Source organism: Centruroides sculpturatus, unplaced genomic scaffold, assembly GCF_000671375.1.
Source record: "Centruroides sculpturatus isolate CEXI.00-Female unplaced genomic scaffold, Cexi_2.0 scaffold662, whole genome shotgun sequence".
NCBI classification, from domain to species: Eukaryota; Metazoa; Arthropoda; class Arachnida; order Scorpiones; family Buthidae; genus Centruroides; species Centruroides sculpturatus.
Window position 1 is genome coordinate 393,510 of NW_019385051.1, and position 20,261 is coordinate 413,770.

The 20,261-nt window shown below is 29.2% G+C and overlaps 2 protein-coding genes across 2 annotated transcripts; both read right to left on the reverse strand.

The window, feature by feature from the left end:
* Nucleotides 1–385: 385 nt before the first annotated feature.
* Nucleotides 386–11,282, reverse strand: LOC111633952 (D-3-phosphoglycerate dehydrogenase-like). Its single transcript, XM_023378607.1, has 4 exons — nucleotides 11,278–11,282; nucleotides 1,161–1,317; nucleotides 816–1,044; nucleotides 386–650 (listed from the first exon to the last, which is right to left on the reverse strand). Exons 1-4 carry the CDS (start codon nucleotides 11,280–11,282, stop codon nucleotides 502–504), a joined length of 540 nt encoding a protein of 179 aa, XP_023234375.1. The 3' UTR covers nucleotides 386–501.
* Nucleotides 11,283–15,496: 4,214 nt separating this feature from the next.
* LOC111633953 (oxygen-dependent choline dehydrogenase-like) lies at nucleotides 15,497–20,200 on the reverse strand. The gene is made up of 8 exons (XM_023378608.1): nucleotides 20,197–20,200; nucleotides 20,020–20,111; nucleotides 16,677–16,866; nucleotides 16,458–16,589; nucleotides 16,287–16,357; nucleotides 16,001–16,168; nucleotides 15,791–15,938; nucleotides 15,497–15,591 (listed from the first exon to the last, which is right to left on the reverse strand). Exons 1-8 carry the CDS (start codon nucleotides 20,198–20,200, stop codon nucleotides 15,497–15,499), a joined length of 900 nt encoding a protein of 299 aa, XP_023234376.1.
* Nucleotides 20,201–20,261: the final 61 nt, after the last annotated feature.

The window sequence follows — 20,261 nt, forward strand, 5'->3', positions numbered from 1 at the left end:
TTTGGAATTATTTTTTTATTTTTCAAGAAAAATTGTAGTTGGCAAAGACTTTCTGATTTCTTCTCATAGTTCACTCAACTGCATAGCCTTTGCAACTGCAACTCTTAGTTCACAGGGTTGAAAAAGTTAAAAAAGAAAACAAAAGACTAAACAGCTAAATGTTCATGATTTCTAACTTTATGCCAATGATGAATTATACAATCATGAACATGTTGCTGTTGAAATTGTTTTTTTAAACAGAGAATTAATAGCAAATATGTTCATAACTTGTTATAGTTGTAAAATTAAGTATCCTTAAATTATTAATCATTTACAATGATAGAATAATAATGCAGTGTTGAATTACAGTTAATACATTGTTTCAAAATACATTTAATTATTAGAGTAAGCAATATTAAACAAAAATTTTATTTTCTTGTCAGTAATACAGTTTTATCAGAAAAGAATATTCTTACATGGAATGAATAGAAATTGGTCCCATTATGTTGTCAGTGCCTTTATTTATAATGTAATAAATGCACAGAAATCAACTAGAGAACTAATTGCTTTTTGATATGAATCATCCTTATTCACATTAAACACATACCAAACTCTGTTGTTAACCATACTGGAACACCATATTGACTGAATGTCTTGTGGATTAAATAAACCTGTTGAAAACATAGTAATTGTAATTAAAATATTACTGAGAAGATTAAATTATTAGTGAATACCATTTTATTACTTGCCTTAAGTTTTAAAATATTTATAAAATTAATAAGGAACCCTAAATGTTCAAAATTACATGGAATTTAATTATATGACTAATATCTCACCTATCAGTTTGGGGAATGTTACAGAACTGTTGTCACTTCTACATAACAGAAGCTTTCCATTTAATTCCACATGGGGAAAGAAATCAGCCCCATCAAGACTGCCTAGAAATGCCTTGTCACCAGCAATTAATCCAACAATTTCATGCCTTTTTTCTCCAGCAGCTATATTTACTACTAGAGCTGAATCAACATTTCTTCTCAAACAGACATCTTCATGTTTCTGTTGTAGCTATACATTAAATAAATATAATAAAATATAATGTTTATACTTTGAAAACTTTTCTACTAATATTTAATTAACTTGCAACTAATGAAATAAGTTTTCAAAATGTTACATATTTTTACCTCAATACCAGCTTCTTTTGCCAAAACAGGTGCATTAATACAGTTAACTCCTACTTTAATTCTGTGCTGTAACAAACCAACTATGACTGCTGTACTTAAAAAAGTAACTTTCTTATTCAACTGTATTCCTAAAATGATATAAATATTACAAGTTTTATTTATTCTTTAAAAATGTATCACATTAGAAAAATTTAAAAGACTGGATGTTTTATTCTTGTAATATGATCTGGTAAGTTACATTACTGTTAAATGAAAGAATACCATATTTACTCGCATATAAGATGAGGTTTTTATTCATTTTTCACTGCTTCAAAAATCTAGATTGTCCTATACACATGAGCAAAGGATTCTTTGTGTTTTTGCAAAAATTTTTGTGAACCATATATTTGCATTTTTTTACCATATGCTCAACGTATGGTGTTTAAAAACAAAGGTATTTTATCTGGGTCATTTGAATCATTCGTGTATTGTCAAGACTAAAGATGAATAGCAATAGGAAAAGCAAAGCTTTTGAATTAAATTCCAAAATCACACGGGAGCACGATATAAGTTTAAATTTATTTGCAGGTGAAAACAGATGATTATTCAGAAATCAAAATTCAGAGAAGCTCATAAGTGTAATCAACGAGAGTGGATTCGACTGTTAAGAATTGACAAAAAAGATTCTTGATTATCCAGCTCTACATGAAGAAATTGTGTTGTTGATTTTACAAGATTTTTCCTTAAATTTTTTAAAATGCCAGTAATTTTTGTGGGACAGTGTGTGCATTTACATGCATTTGATACAAAATTAGAATTGTATTAATAAATCTAATTTTCTTTATTTTGATCTTTATTTAAAGTCACACCTTGTCTTATATGCAAATAAATATAGTAAATTTATTGTGTGACATCTGATAATATGAATAATTTAACTTAATATTGATACTGTGCAATCAATATAGATAAGTAAAACAAAGATATAAAACAAAAATTTTTTCTTAAAACTGTTACTTAAAAATATCACATACAAAATCCTGCACACACTTGAAAAAATAACAATATTAAAATATTGACACACTGCTTCTATTTTATGCATTATTTTACATTCTCCAAATTACTAGACAGAACCATAGGCAATTTGCATAATTAATGTAGTAAATTTTTATGGCTTATGACCTGGAAATACTTAGACTTAAGTATTTCCAGGTCATAACAATATTAAATTATCTAAAGACAGAAAAGGTGCAATTATTCAAATCAATCATTTAGCAATTTGTTTTTTTCATCTTTAGAATTATAAAATACATCTACTTACAGAAGGAATCTTTACTGGATTTCAGATAGTTTAGGTTTCTTATAAATTAATATTAAAATCTGAAATTTTACTTATTCAATCTTAAACTTATCACATCTGTTTATTGCTAAAACATTTCATTATTACTGTTCATTTTATTCATGTTCTTTCAATAACAATAATTGATACTAAAAGACTGTAAAAATCTGTGTTCAGTTTTATGTGTAGTTTTCATGTGCTGAGGGAATTAATATTTATAGTTTTAATTTTATCACATTCTTATACATTTGTTAATTTCTATGTACAAGTCGACTCTCCTATAACACTGTTGATTTTTCCATTTTATATGAATTCCATGTTGTACGAGTCACTTAGATTTTACAAATAATGAGCCGTTGAGAGCCCGGCACACATATTTGTAAAATCTAAGTGACTCGTACAACATGGAATTCATATAAAACGGAAAAATCAACAGTGTTATAAGGGGGTCGACTTGTATACATAAAATAGAATGTCTTCCTCTGTCATCTATCTGTTCTTTATATACATCTAAACCTTACGACAGATCTGCATGAACTTTTTATAACTTCTCTTTGTAACCCTGCATAAAATATATGTAACTCCTTGACACATCCTGTTAAACTTAACAATGGTACGTAAAAATTGAATCTTATACACAGTACGTGACACTATTTGATGTTATTATAATTTATTTTAATATTATGTTTACTCCTTTTGGCATATGGCAGTGAGGACCTTCTCTGGGGCCATTCGTGAGACGGCCCGATCCACAATAGAGGAGGCTAATGGTGAGGAAACAGATGATCTATTTTGATTTTACTAATATTAATATAATTTTAATTAATACTGAAGTAGAGTTATGGAATAAGGCAACTCAACACATGAACGATCTGTCAAAGAAGAGGGTGTTTTCTGGAGGACTTTCTATGGAAAATTGGCCCCTATTTAGGTGTTAGACACGTGAAGAAAACCAAAAATACTTCATCTTGTTGAGGGGAAAACTCCTAACCAACTACTCGTTGGTTTTATCCACTCGAACACTACATTAGTTACTACTATAAATGAATTTATATCCTGTCTACTAAATAAACGAGTTTATTAAAAATGAATTGTCTGACTTAAGCGTAAAATTTCACACTCGTCATAAATATGAAAAACGTGCTAATTGTTATAAACTTCCTTATTGACAAATGACGTATCAATAAATACAATTGCGTTAAAGCAATTTTAGTAACGTAATACTTCTTAATTTAAATACATTTATAACAAATTATATGTAAGAATTTTAAGTTTTAATGCGAATATATAATAATTTCTTTTCTAACTTTAGTTAGAAAGATAAATCTTTCATTTAATTTTACTTGTTTTATTCCTATCGATCCTAGAAATTTTTAAATTATTCTCCCAAATAACATATATATTACTATAAAATATATATATATATTTTTCTTACCTTTCTAACTTTAAAAAGCAATAATAAAAATATGAAAGAGTAAGATGTAGATGGGAGCTGATAAACTAAGAGTTATGTTGCCTCTCACCGAAATCTTCTAACTAGTTTCACTCATTTCATCATAGCAAATGCTACTCACATTTCAAGGTAAGTTTGTTTTGCACTTAAGTTCTATTAATAAATCCAATTCTACTTTTTAAAATATAATCGATCTAACAATTCGTTATATAAATTCGATTTTTAAATAAATTTTAATGGATTTTATTAAAATTAAAAATTTCTATCCTAAATAAACACTTAGAGGTTTGTTATTTATTTCCTAATATTTCGAGCCGAAATTAATTTTAATTAAAATTAAGAATAGTACGTGTGCCGGGCTCTGAACGGCTCACGTATTTGTAAAATTTAAGTGACTCGTACAACATGGAATTCATATAAAACGGAATAATCAACAGTGTTATAGGGGGTCGACTGTAGTGTGGTAAGCGGCCACTATGACCGAGTTTGATTTAAGACATTTAATCAAGACTTTGAATTATTTTTCTGTATCGAGTACTCACATAAGAGGAGGCGGAATTATGATTTGTTTCCTCACGTCTCCAATAGGTAAATAGGGACCAGTTCCTCCATCATAGAAAGTCCTTCGAGTTGCACACTTTCTTTAGGAGATCGCTCATGTGTAATATAAATCTTTTTACACATTAAATGTTTCAATTTGATTGTATTTTTATACATTTCAGAAAGCACGTGTGAAGGTTTACGGTATTAAAAGTTACAAATTTTCCTGTAAAAATACTAATTTGTATAGAAGAAATTCTTACTTTTATCGATTTTATTTGTTCTTAATCTTTTATGAATCCCTTTATTGTTTTTATGGCATTATTCCTCTGTAATTTAAGCCTGAGATAAATAATTTCAGTGTGTACTGATTGTTTACAAACTATTTCGCTTGTCATGCTTGTCTCTAAAAAATACAGTATAATAACTATTTACTTAGCATTTATATTAGATTAAATAATCTAGAGATAACTTATAAACCCTCACTCCGTCCTTACCGCTAGACAGCCTCCATTGTGGCCATTGTTCAAAGGCTTGTATTACGAAGTTAATTAGAGATCTTATAAATTCGAAAATATTTTTTATTTTCTTGAAGTCAGAAATAATAGAAATTAATTAATTATTTGATTTTGCATTATAAACACGTCTCTGTCAGAAACATTTCAGAAATCTTACCTTCAGTTTTATTTGCTTTATTTCCTCAATTAAAATACGCGTTTTTTTCAATTCATTCGGTAGAAGTGAGATGAAAACACCACAAGAATTTTTGTTTTTTGAGTTTTTATCCGGATAATTTTCGCATTTTTTTAAAGTTTAATTCGTTTTAAACTTAATGAAATAAGTTTTCAAATAGGTAAAATATAATAGAGATGATTAGTAGAAGTCACTTTATAGAAGTGGAAAACCCTGGAATGAGGAAGTATTCGAGAAAAATAAATGTATGTAGGAGCAACAATACTATTAGATCAACCTTTTCTCAAGGCAAATATATCAGAATTAATTAATTTTCAGCTGTCATGTCTAAATTGTATCAGCATTTAAAGTAAGAATGATGGGGGAGGGAAATGGAACGATGAAACCATAAGTTTATTAACAGAAATAAAAGAAGGTTTATTTATCTAACTACATCTATAATTAAATCTGGCGATATATTTTTAATAAATCAACATGTTTATTTTATGTGTTAATTAATATTTATAGTTTTAATTTTATCACATTCTTATACATTTGTTAATTTCTATGTACAAGTCGACTCTCCTATAACACTGTTGATTTTTCCATTTTATATGAATTCCATGTTGTACGAGTCACTTAGATTTTACAAATAATGAGCCGTTGAGAGCCCGGCACACATATTTGTAAAATCTAAGTGACTCGTACAACATGGAATTCATATAAAACGGAAAAATCAANTGTTTATACGTCGCATTTAATCGTAACAAAGGCTAAATTTAATTTTACATTTTTAAAATTAATCGATTTGTTAATTCGATTTTTTTATCGAAATCGATTATTAATCGATTATTTTGATTTCCATTTCGATTGATTTCCAAAATAATTATTTTATTAATCGATTTCGATTTAAATCGATTAATAAAGTAATAATCGATTTATTTATTAATTTATTAATCGATTTAATAGAAATCGATTAATAAAGTAATAATCAGAATCGAAATCGATTAAAAATTATCTTAATAAACTGATAAAATGTTCAAAATTATTTATTCCTTTCGCAATGTTTCAAGGTTAAATTATTTTAGATTAATTTTTATTACCGTAAACATCATAATACTGTATACAAGCATCTTGTATCGAAATATTATGAATGCGTTGTAAGCGTACTAAATTTATTAATTAAGAAATAAATTATCTGTTATATTAGTCGTTATTGCGCAGTTTTTTAATTAGTTTTTCCTATTTTAACTCAAGACAGAATTAATGGTAATTGTCATTTAATTTAACTCCAATATATTAGGGTGATTCAGGAGGTTTCTGCAATATTTCGTCGGGAGATGATGGCTTAAGGGATTGGATGAAATTTACAGTATATGGGTAATTATATGTGTTGAAATTTTTAAATACACGTTGTATCCTGAATCGTTACAGCACTTTTCGAATAATACTTTACTGTATGGCATTCCTATCCTAGCTTTTTTTTTCTAATTTTATATACACTACGTGCAATAATCATCCATACTATTTTTCTCGGAATATTGCAGATGATTCCCCCTGAATCAACCTATATTTTCATTGTTAATTTAAAGCATTAGCTTAATTTCGCTGTGTTGATTGTGCTTTAATTTTCAAAGACAATCATCACTGTATTAATTATTCGAGTTTATTATTTTTACTAATGCCTTGTGATCATTTGGAGAGCCTTTCTGTTATAACCATCAATGGATTTGGCCAGTACCCACATTTGGTACTCCAACTGCCCATCGTGTGTCTAATGAGAGACGAGGCTCGACATATCTGAGACAGAACACTCTTGAAAAATATACAAGCTTTTCAGTCGATAATGGATAAATACATCGGTTTAGGGCCTTCGAGAGGGAGCGGTAGATATTTTCTTCGGACCCAGAAAAAAATTAAGGGGCCTGTAGAAGGCGTTGAACTACTTTACTAATCATTGGCATGAGTCAAGTATCATCTGGTTGACATATCTTAGTGGTAGAGGGGTAGAAAGCTATGCTGACCAGTCACATGCTGCATCTTTACCCCTGCCAAAATCTAATCTAATCCATTGCCTTCGTGGGTTGATCAGTCTAAATTCGTTAATTAAAATTAAGCAATAAGAAATTTTATATGTTATCAATAACAATTATTTCCTTCTATATTAAATCAAAAATAACTAATGGAAATTCTGTTTTATTACGTTATTACGCTAATAAATTTCCCTCATTAAACCAAAAACGAATTATTCTTAGAAAATGACTCCATTAATGTAATTTATATCTTATTATTATTAAAATATATTGTTAGAATTCTATAAAATACTCTAAAAATGTTAAAAGTCGAAATTAAATTAGTTTAAACAGGTAATAGTTATAGCCTATAAACATTTAAATTGCATCAAAGCCAGCTAGAAGTTTTGAGGGGCCTTGGAAAGAATTTAATAGTGGGGCCACAAAATATTTAAGAAAGAATTTTTTTATCAAATTTTCTTAGAAATTTTGAAGGTTCGGGCACCGCTGAGGTCCAAAATATCGATTTCTGTGTCGGTCTTGAGCTAAACTATAAATAAAACCACGGAATGAATTGAATTCCATTATAAAAGTTCTAAATGACTGCGTTAAATCTCATAATTATAAGCTCTATGGACATAAATAATTTATTACGTTAAATTATTTTTTAATATAAAAAAACTAATTGAAGGTTATTTATTGATTGACCTAATTATTACCAGTTTCTTTTAATTTGAGAAAAATGCAAGGCATGCTGAGAGTTCAATGGCTACATTCACAAATAAGGATCAAGAAGGACCAATCGCTATTCACCATACTTTTAGTACGTGAATGTATATTGATTAACGCCTAACTTTCAACTCTTGATCCTTGATTGTGATTGTTGAGAAGAGAATAGTCCAAATGTGGGCATCCGCAGGGAATTTTCCAGGGGGGGTGTTATTCTGTTATTTAATTTTTGGGGTATTTTTACAAGTAAATTAAACAATACAGTACAGTATTACATCAAAGCTTAGTCAAGGGTTTAATGTGACGTATCTCAATCACTTTTACGATTATAATTTATGAAATTTTTTACTCGATCCCTGGGGACAAGTGCCCCGTTTGACCCTCTCACAATTCTCATGGTTCAAACTTTTGTTCTGTCATACATCTAAAACTTTGATTTAAATTATATTTTTACAGTTTTGTTACACATACATAGAGACACATAGAAACAATGGAGCTTTACAGCTTCGTGGGACTCAGGAAAATGAGAATTAGAGGACCCTAGTAACAGTGTTGAGTTCATGGAATATTTTGAGAAAATATTATCTTATAAAGAAACTTGTTTGGGGCCCCATGTTGGTGGTGGCCCCAAGCAATTGCTTAGAAACTACACAAAACTATAAAGATCTGTTTTTCCTGCTCCTTTCCTTTACTGTTGTATCAATAGATAAAAGATAACAATATCAATTATGAAAAGCATTTTAATTGTTGTTTACATCAAAAATTTTAATAGACAGAAGACATAATAATTCTATATAAAATATCGTTTTACATGTACGCATTATTCTGTCATTAATATCAAAAGAGAATGATGTCCTGGGGTTATTTTTTCAGACTTTTCCTTAGACCATTATTCACCACAGATCACGTATCTATAAATATCTAGTATCTATATATGCAAGTATTTATATAACACATCATTGACCGGAATGTCTGGTGATATCATGGCATATAATTAAACTTTAACTTAAAGCTTAGGCTATAATTTACTGGAAAGTTTCATAAATTGAATTGATAGGTAGGAATGCTTGAATAACAAATTCGAACTAGTCTTTCTGAAGGTCAAAATAGAGGAAAACTTCAAAGGTCGTCTATATAAACAATAAATAAACCGAAACTAGATAATTGAATAAACGCTAATGAGGTTTTAATATATAAAAATTCTTTGTAGATTAGTGATTTTCAGTTAATAATTAAGACTTACACATTAAATATCTAACATAATTCATTGTAGTAATACTTAGAAGATTTGATACATCCAAACTGTGCTACTTTCAGATAGCCTTGTCACACATGTATTGTTTAGGGTGTCAGAAAGGACATTGAACATCATAATTTTGTTTAAAACAGCTTACAATCTAAGAAAAATAACCTCAAGACTTCATTCCACTTTGATATCAGTGACAGGATAATATACACCTTAGCAAATATATACACCTAGTATGCTTTTTGTAATGTAAATTTTAGCCTTTGTTGTCTTTAATATCAATTTTCCAATCGTTTAAATGATTTGTTTCGTATAAAATACCTGTTATAAGCAAGCTAAACAGTGTATAATCTATATAAATAAAATAGAATGTCTATTGTTTATACACTTGTAAACACCAAATACCTTAAAATTTAAGAATCTAATACTGATAATAGTCTATAATTTTACTAATTATTATAATTTTTATCAATAAATTTATCATGCGTGTTATTTAAACATAACAATGCACGACATTCACGGAAATAGAGGAAAAAATAATAAATTATAATTTAATTCTTCTTAGAAAACAAATAATACAAATTTGTTTTTTTTATGTTAACAGCCAATATGTCCTCACTTTTATCATAAAATTAATTTATTTGAAAGAATATAATTCCTATTGTTCTGTAAGGGAATTTTCGATTTGTAAATTTTATTATTATTTTTTCTATACAAGGAAGTAACGTTACCCAAGGATAAATTCAAGAATAAATTCTATCCTTGAATAAAAATCAATTTACAGTACAAAATAAATTCATTTTATAATGTTCAATTTAAATATTTAATTGAAATTCTTAATTATAGTTAATTGTATGCATACTAAAATGTTGTGCCATTTTAAATTTTAATATATTTTCACTTAAAAAATTAATTGTATTGATATAAAACAGTTATTTAAATAATTTTATTGTTCACTCTGGTAATTCTCCTGCTTTTATTTTTATTTAATTATAGTGTAACTGTAACCGATCTTAGGGAGGCCCGAATTTGAACGTGAAAACTTACATTCAACCCTATACTAGTGTGGATATATATAAGCATATTACATATATATATGTATAATTATATATATCGCATGTAAATCTACTTTATACACTTATTTAATACCTTTTTCCTCTGTTTATTTAAAAGTAATGGTCCTCTAGGCCCCCCGCTACTACCTTAAATTGAATCCCAACTTCTCACAAGCTTGTAAATTGTCGTTTGCATCTGTATATATACTTTTTTGCAGTATAATATCTAAATAACAGAAGAATATAATACTTAAAGATGTCATTTATACAATTATACTATAACATTAATACCAGGTATTAAATAGGATGCTGTAAACAAGAGGCTGTTTACTGTTTTTTATATATAGACCCATTGACCTCGATAAAAAGGAGTTCAGATCATTATAATTATTAATAAATATTTAAATCTAGGATCCAAATTCTACTATTAAAGGACACAAAAGGCATAGTTAATAAGTCTCAGGTTCAGTTAATTAACAATAAAACCTTGACTCGTGAATAAAAGTGTATCTTTTCATCTGTTAAAGCTTATAGATGTTGTTGCCTTTCCTGTCCAGGTATATGCTACGAATAGATAATTATATATTATTTAGCATAACTATCAGAAGCATTATGTTCTTGAATATTCAATTAGAATACATTAATATCGATTTATAATGACAACTGTTAATACCGAATCAATACTTTTCCTATGGTCGTAAGTTTAGAAATATTCGAGTGATTTTAATGATTACAAAATAGTATTGTGGAGCTAAATATAATCTATAATAATTCAATTTATTACAGAAAAGAGCAAGATGAACTCACAAGATTCTGGTTCTTTAATAGGCCTACTCCACTAAATACAAATTTTCCATAGTGATGCCCTTTGACCTTTCATATACAACTAAAAGTAATAGTTTTAATAGTACAAAACTGAATTATAAATTTGTTTAAACGCTTTTTATCTATTATAAATCCGTCGTCTTCCCATACCGAATGTAAGAGAATTATAAACAAGTTATGCAGTTACATAATTCATAATTTAAAATAAATAACATGTTAAATCGCAAGTTAATGAGCTTGCTTGTTTCGCAATTAACCGCAAATAATTACCACATCGTGCCTGTAATCTCTTATTGTTATCTCTAAATTAGAATTTTTATATATCGGCTCTAACAGTTCAACTATTATATTTATCTTATTATAAATTTATATCTCTGAAACGTCATAATAGAAACTATAAAATATGAAACAATATAATACGAGAAAATAACATGTTAAATACAATCTTAAAATTTGACAATTATTCTTCTATTCTCCCACTTTAAATAATACTGATAATTATAACCTAATTTCAATTTTAACACACTAAATAAACTTGAATATAATATAAAACCTTCTAAGATAAATTTTCCTGCTACGTCAATGTTTATTTTTTAATTTGTATTGTATACGTGACATCTATTCATGCATTTATTATAGACGAAGGCCGTAAACAATAGTACAATACAGTTTAACACAGAGCTACGTATTAAATATATCTGGCAGAGATTAATAACGTCATTACTAATTGCTTATATTACTTTAAACTTTAAGGTATTCATTAATTGGATCCATTATAATAGACTATGTAATAGAATCATTAACTAGCTACTATGTCTATTGTAATAGGTATCAAGTAATACCTGTTACGTTACAAGAATTTCGATTTAATTTTCAAAATACTAATTAAACTTTCTAGAATTTCTTCTACAATTAAAAATATAAGAGAGAAAATACTTTATTACTGTATATACTTCCTTATACTTCAAACTAGTTTTGCGTTTTATTCTTGTTTATTTGTATTCCTCCTTTCTCTTACAGTAAACAATACAACACATAATCCTACTGTATTCTTTATTCATTAGTCTATGTGTAAATTAATATAAACTGTTAAATAAAGAAAATAATTTAATAATAATTAATGTTAAAAGTGATTCCAAGTTTTATATATTTTTGGTCTAAGAGGACCTTAAAACCTCGAGAAATACAAAAATATTAGGGATGTTTGTGTGTGTGGGGAGCACGAATTTTTATTACCGATTTAAAGCTTAATAACTCATGTTACTTCTGTCAAAAATTTCTTAAATTTTGCAGGTAAGTTTGTATGTTAGGGAGATATATTTCTAGAAATTTTCAGGATAATAGGACCATTGTGTTGAGAGATGGCACCACACCCTTAATATTTTCCGAATTAATCAGAGAATTTAAAAATAATTGGTGTCAATTATTAGGTATTAAAACAAAGAATAGAGGGGAAGTCCAGCAACAACGTGGCCAGCTTTTTTTTACATAGTCTAACTTACAATTTGAAACACAACTAATTTGTCTATATTAAAATTGTCCTAAACTTTTATATAAATTTTAGTGACAGATTTATTTAAATGATTCGAATGGAATATAAAGTTTCTTTTTTCAGCTACATTCATTGCAATTTCGCAGATCTTTAACGTTATACGTAAAATTTTTATTGTTATTTAATAATACTGTACAGTTTATGATATACGATAGCTTGGATCAATGGAGGCTCGTGGGCTGTGGCTATATAATATGAAGGGTGCTGAGAGGTCGAGTAATAATCTTAATGAAACTTGGTATATACGTTATATGGACCATGGAGAAAAGGAAGATGAAAAAAATATATTTAGTTCAAATTTCTACCACTAGGTGAAAAATGGCGCATGCAGCGGATGCTATACAAATTAGGAACCTTTTAAAAAGCCATGAACGACAGTAATGATTCGGCTGCACTGCAAGAAAATCGACTCTTGAAAGGTTTGCAAATAGGGCCTATGTCGAGGTATGGTTTGAGAAAGATGATTACCAAATTTGAAGATACTGGAGAGTTAGGTGTATTGCCAGGAAGAAGTCGGAAAAGGATTTCAAATGAAATTGAGGAGCAAGTCGCCGTTGCTGCGATTGATAGAGCAAACGCTTCCCAATGTTCTTCGGCAAGTGTTCGTGTGGTGTCATGTGATTTGTCTCTTCCTTGGTCCACGGTTCGAAAAATTATGAAATCCATTTCACAGTGGTATCCGTACAAGATCCGCGTGTTGCAAAAGCTGCACTGTCAAGATCCAGAACAACGCACAGAGTTTGCTTGCCGGTTTTTGGCCAGAACAGCCGTTGACAATGCATGGCCATGAAACATTTTGTGGTCAGGCGAGATGCATTTCATCCTAGACAGAACAGTGAATAATCAGAACTGTCGCATATGGGGTACTGTAAGACCTCATGTTCATGAACAGCCTCTGCACTCTGCTTACATTACCGTTTGGTATGGTTTCAATTCTGACTTCATTCTTGGCCCCGTTTTCTTTGAAATCATACCTGAAGGTCCTAAAAGATGTTCCGTGACGGGTGCGTGTTACTGCGTCACGTCATTCCTGCTTTACAAGAACAAGGATGTTTAGAGATTTAGACTAATTTCTTCATGCAAGATGAGGCAACACATCACGACAAGTGAAGAAACTGCTTCAAGAAAAATTTGGAGATGATTGGATAATTTCGAGAAGTTTTCCAAATGCTTGGCCTCCTCGTTCTCCAGACTTGAATCCCTGTGAGTTTTTGTTGTGGGGATAACTCAAACATCGTGTCTATAGAAGAGGCATACAGACCCTACCTGAATTGAAAGCAAGCATAACGCGCCACGTTGCTGCAATTCCTCAAGAAACCTATTGGGCTACTGTTGAACACGCTGCAAGACGTGTTCAACACATTTGAAATATAATCATTCATTATATTTATGTTTTAAATACAATAGAGCCTTCATAGCCCGTCACTAGCCAATCCGACACTCCACTGTGGGCATACACGTGAGATTTTCGTGTTTACACTTCTCAATGTATTCAACGGAAAGAGAATGATATACTGTACAGAACATGTATACGATCAGTAGCTTGTTATTTGTTTTACCTGCGATCAGCGAAACACCAGAACGTGATTAATATGAAAAATCGATTAATAAATACAGGTTAATGCCTTCTTGTCGCCTTTATATTGATTTTCAAGTGATAAAGTTAACAGCGATCCCCATGACGAATCCCCATGACGGATCCCCATGACTTTTTGGATGCGTTGGATGTGGAAAACACGATATTGTGTCAATTGATGTAAAGGGTTCGAACATCGTCTTCCATACGTAAAAAATATAAACAAATTTACATAAATTTAATATCTTAAATATTAATGGAACAATTATAAAACGAATGCATTTGAATAAATTTTAGACGGTTAATCCTCAAAATTTTGTTTTCATTCTCAATTTATAACCATGTTTATTACTGCTTCATACTTTATATATATATACAAATGATATAAACACTCGAAGCAATATCTTTAAATAGCATTTCGTACTGCTTTTCTACTTCCTCCATAATGATCGAACCATTTTCGGTTACACCTAAGGAAAATGGGCTTAATTATGATCAAAAATGAGCTTGTTCTTTACGTTATTCAATAGCCTGCTTGGTATCATTCTTTCCAAATATAATATTAACTCTTTTGTATGTATTATTTATATATAGGCCTATATAAATTTATCATCCTCTCTAAGAGCGCGTATCTGTGATCGAACGGATAAAACCACTTAAAACTCATACCAGTAAAATTTTCATCAAGTCTTACCCCAATCAAAATATGACCTATGACCTCTCTTCCCACGAGTTTCGATTTTGAATAATATGAATGCCTCTTATATACAAGTTACCATGCCAAATTTCGTTTATTAATTCTATCCTATTCTGAGATATTAAACGAAATAGATGCCAGCAGGCACTCATACACACCCACGAAATTCTTTTCCCTTTCTTTGGTTATTTTAGGTTCAGGAGGTCATAAAACGTTGTCATGAGCAAAACACCGGAAGGTCAGCCATGACACGATTACAATACTTTCCTGTGTTAATGAGTAATGTCATAAAAACATTAAACGAATGAAATGACAATTGCTTTTGCCAGGGGTATAAGAATGACGTCACGTATTCAAAGAATACGTACACAGGTAATTCGTAAACAGAGGAATACGCGTGTATGACGACATCTCTGTTCCCTTTTTCAATACAGCTTCACTGAACGGGAAACATTTTTCAGTGGACGTATATCTGCTAAATAGTATTTTTACTCAATAATTATGAGATGCAATGGTTTTTAGAGTGACTTTTTTACATACATAATAAAAATGCTTTATTTTTTGTAAAAAATTCGTAAAACACAGATATAAAATAAACTTACCACATCTTTTTGGTTGCCTAAGTATCTAAAACTCCATTATCCGATGCCACTGATAAAGAAAACTATAATAATTCAATATCTGGCCAATCAGGATCCTTATTATATTTAGAATTTACAAATCCAATTGTGTCAATTTCTCCTAAAGATGTTAGTGGACCTAAAAAAGACAACAATTAATAAATTTAAATCAATAAACTTTTACTGTATAAGGAAAAATATGACTGCATTAATCTTGTACAATACAAGAAAACTTTATAAACAGTTATAAATTTGAATATTGTCTTTACAAGTAACCTATAAATTAATATACTTGAAGATATTCAGAATTAAATTAAACATTTTCATTTTATTTCTACCTGTGCCATTGACTAAGAATTCATTATAATGTGCTACTGTAAGCCGTTGTGAAGAATAAGTGAAAGTTTTTGCACCAAATACCATATTAAATGTCGATAATTGTTCTTGAAGATGTCTTCCAACTGGTAAATCCGCTACAATAGGATTCTAATACATTGTTTATATTTATTTGTAGAGGTGAAAAGAATTAAAAATAAGATATTTATTACATTGAACTTCTCTAAAGTATTCTTTGGTCCAATTCCTGATAGCATTAAGAGTTTTGGAGAATTTAATACCCCAGCAGATACGATCACTTCTTGTTTGGCATAAGCTTCGTACAACTCTCCGTGGTGCTCGAACTTAACTCCATAAGCATGTTTGTCGTAAATCAATATCTATAAATATAAATATCTATTTACTTTTCTTGTTTTTTATCCACTAAGATAAGACAAGATGAGATAACTTGTAAACGAATGCTGAAGTTAGGATCCACAGATTTCTTCTACCACGCACTGGATTAATATATGCTTGAAGTGTACCCCAACGTGCTCCTCTATTAATGATTCCCTGTTGTGGTTGAAACACTAAAACGTTTTATATATTATATATATTTGTTTTATCTTTTTATACACTTGATTTACAGTGGATAATAAATTTAATAACGATTGTTATAAAATATCTTACCTGTCTGAGGCTCTGCATTAAAGTCTCCAATACCAAATCCAATTTCTTTGGCTGCTTTTAAAAATCCTTCTGTTACTGGTGCATGAAATGGTGGTGTCTGTATAACAACATTTCCATCAATACCGCGATAGCCTGTGTTGTATATTATTCTTATTAAATTATTTTTGTTTTATAGATTTATATTATACAAATAAAGTAAGAATTAGAAGAAAGATTTACCATTGCGTACTATATGATAATCTCTATTGTCTTCAACTTTTAAAAAATAAGGAAAAACTTTATCCCAACTCCAACCTGTGGCACCATTTTTTGCCCAATTGTCGTAATCCCTTTTGTTTCCACGTACAAATAAGTAAAAATTTAAAGCTGTGGATCCACCTAAAGCTTTTCCTGCTACAACTCTATGTTGCTGGAAGAGAATAAATGAGAATTAATTTCAGAAGTAAATTTCTTCTATAGAAATGTTTATGACAAATTACTTACTCTGTTTTTAAGACCTTGAGCTATGGTTTTACTAGGTACAGTTGAAAAAAATTCCAATTGTATTTACTTAGAGCTAAATTTTGTGGAAAAAGTGGAACTTCAGAGAATTAAGGGGGCAGTTCTCCCGCTTCTAACATAAGAACTTTAAGGGATGGTAGTTTAGAAATCCTATTAGCTATAACTGATCCTGCTGAGCCTGAACCAACTTCAGAAGTAAAAGGAGTTTATCGAATAAAAAATAAATAAATAGCACTAGAATAATTAATTATAAACGTGTTTAAAGTGAATGACATATATAATCCAGGTGTTATATAACCTGTCTATATCAAATACACGTAACATACGTATGAATTATATAATATTGAAAACGATTGTAAATTTATATATTAATTAAATAAACAAATGTTTCACACTAACAATAGAGTAAAATTACTCACCTATAATATAATAGAATACATTTTTATCGTCGACACGGGTAATACAAAGCTTCAGGAAAAAAAAAATACAGGAATATAATTTATATTTAACATCGTATGCTGAATAATAATGGATAGACAACTTGTCTAACACTTAACAATCGATAAAGTGACAATCGAACGTTTAAAATGCAAGTTATTAATGGTAAGAAACTGGAAATAGAACATCAATAAAAAACAGCAATATTTATATCAGTGTTATTAAAGTACACAGTTTATTGCTCTTGCTTATAATAATTGCAAATTCTTATGTAAATAATTGTTTATAAGATTTCTTCTTCGTTTTAAAATATAATTAATGTTAATTTATAATGAGTTATTTATATTTAAGGTTTGCATTAGATGTTCATGTATAGTCAATTGTGGCCTCCTTTCTCTATTGTTTTGATATATGATATTGTTTATCACGTATCTTACTCCCTTCTCTAGATTAAGGGAAGACAGACAGACGGACAGACAACTAGAATCTTTTAAAATTGCAGCCCAATTATGTTATTACGAGATGTGTAAAGGAACAAATTGTAAAGACATTTTAACTGTAATTTAGTGTTTCTTGTTCACTCAAAAGATCGAAATGTTACTGGGATACGAACCCACGACTATGGTGACTTAATGCTTCGTTGATCAGAATATTATTATTTAGTACTTAAAAGCTAAATTGATTGATAATTATGATGTATCAATATAAAAGGTTGGCCTACTTAAATCTCGTTGCACTTTTTATATTAAAAAAACGAATTTTTGATAGTTTACATAACAATTTAAATATTTTATCCAACTTTAATAATTAAAATAGTTCTTTTAATCGTTATTTTAAATCGGTAAGTGATGTAAATAGTATGGAATCAATAGAGCTAGACATTATAATAACAGGTTTTCTGTAATTTTGCAGAAAAAAAATAAAGTTTAGTCACTTATATCTTCAGGCATTTCTTTAAAACTTCATTTATTTTATTTTTTTGTATTATAAAAATAGAAAATGCAATGTTAAAAAGAAATATATAATAAAAACTAATTTAAAAAATAACAAATTACGAACAATCGATAACATTTCCTAGTCATATTACTTAATTAAATAACATTATCTACTGTTTTTTCATTGAATTTCTTTCTATGTTTTTGTGTTTTTATTGATATCATTATGCATTTAAATTTCACGGTTGTTTAAATATTAATTCATAAAAATTAATCAACTGTTTTTAACTTTTTCTTATGTCAACGAGTCCTGTTTTTCTTGTAGACTAATACGGATATCTTCTATACTCTTTACTTCAGGGCATGTGTACAGCAATTACTATAAAACCACTGTGTTATATATTTATACTCTGTAATTTAAATGCATTGACCCGAATTTCAGATATATTTTTAAAAAATGCATCAATTCTTTATAGCATTATAAAGAAGCACTCCTTGTTTTAGTCGAAAACAATTAAGCTCTGTTGTCTAATTCGAAGTTCTGTAAAATGACTGAGAAACTTTAGCATCATGTAATTGTAGAATATATATTCGATAAAATTGTTTACATTAATGTCAACGTCTAGAAAGTGAGTAAATAAACTGGTACCCATGTTTATTTACTCACGATAAGATAGGATAAAACCTCTGAATACTATAATTGATCTTCTCATTTACGAGCTGTTCACATGGAGTTTTCCGGATTTTATTCAAGTGTTTAACAACCTAAATAGGTGCCAGTTTCTCATAGAATGTCTACTGGGATTATTTCCTTTTGCCAACTGGCTCGTGTGTTATTTTTTCCGCTGAAAAGTGGTAGATAGATGACCAGCACGACTCTATTGTTAAAGGAAAAGTATCATGTACAGGGGCAAACCACTACTAATTTGAGGTGGAGAGCATATATTTTAAATTAAATAAATTCATTTCTCAAGATTTTTATATTTTTGGACTTGGGAAACGTCCAGAAATGCAGAAATGTTTGGAGGGATCTTTTTCTGTATGTACGGATTTTAGTGTATGCAGGGAAACGATTTTCTTCATCCAATTTGAAGCTTAATAAGTCCTGTGTCTTTTGGTTAAAATTTCTGAAATTTTGCACGGAAGTTTCCGTATTAGAGAGATTAATTCAATTAAATTTAGGTGGTGAAAAGTCGAGGGAATGGAATACTACAAAGGGTCACTCGTGATATGTCGAATGGTATCGGATTTAATAAAGAATTTACTCGTTATTAGCATTTACAATTTTCTATACAACTCATCACTACCCTCAATATTAATTAGCCATTTCATTTATTTTTCAATATTTTATTATTTTTACATAAAAGTGTACAGATATTACTTGATTAACGCAGTTAATTTCTCGAGTTAAGCGAAGAATACCTGTACTTTTAAAATTCACATAGTAATAAATACAAGTTAAACTGGTTACCATTCGTATGATAATTATCTCGCGTATATCATCATTCATCATAATTTAAGCAGTTAACATAGATACGTCATTATCTATGTTAACTGTTACATCGATTCATCATCCAGTTCGAACAATATGAAATATGTTTTACGAAACTTAATCAAATTACCTATATTGACATTTCTGAATATGAAGAAAAGATTTTCGAGAGGAAAAACTTCATACCAAAACTTACCATTGTTGCATTCGTGGCACTGTGAGTTGCAAACAGTAATAAATAGCATATGCATAATGGATACGTTCTATAGTCAATTTCTGGATATAAAACTGAATAGAATAAGCCTGAGATCTTTATTTCTTTGTAAATGATGAAGTTGTGTTTGAATTACTTTAAACTGAAACACAACATTACTCATATTTTCTACGGATTCACTCAAAACAAAAACAAAAGTGACACCAATGCACACATTTGATTTG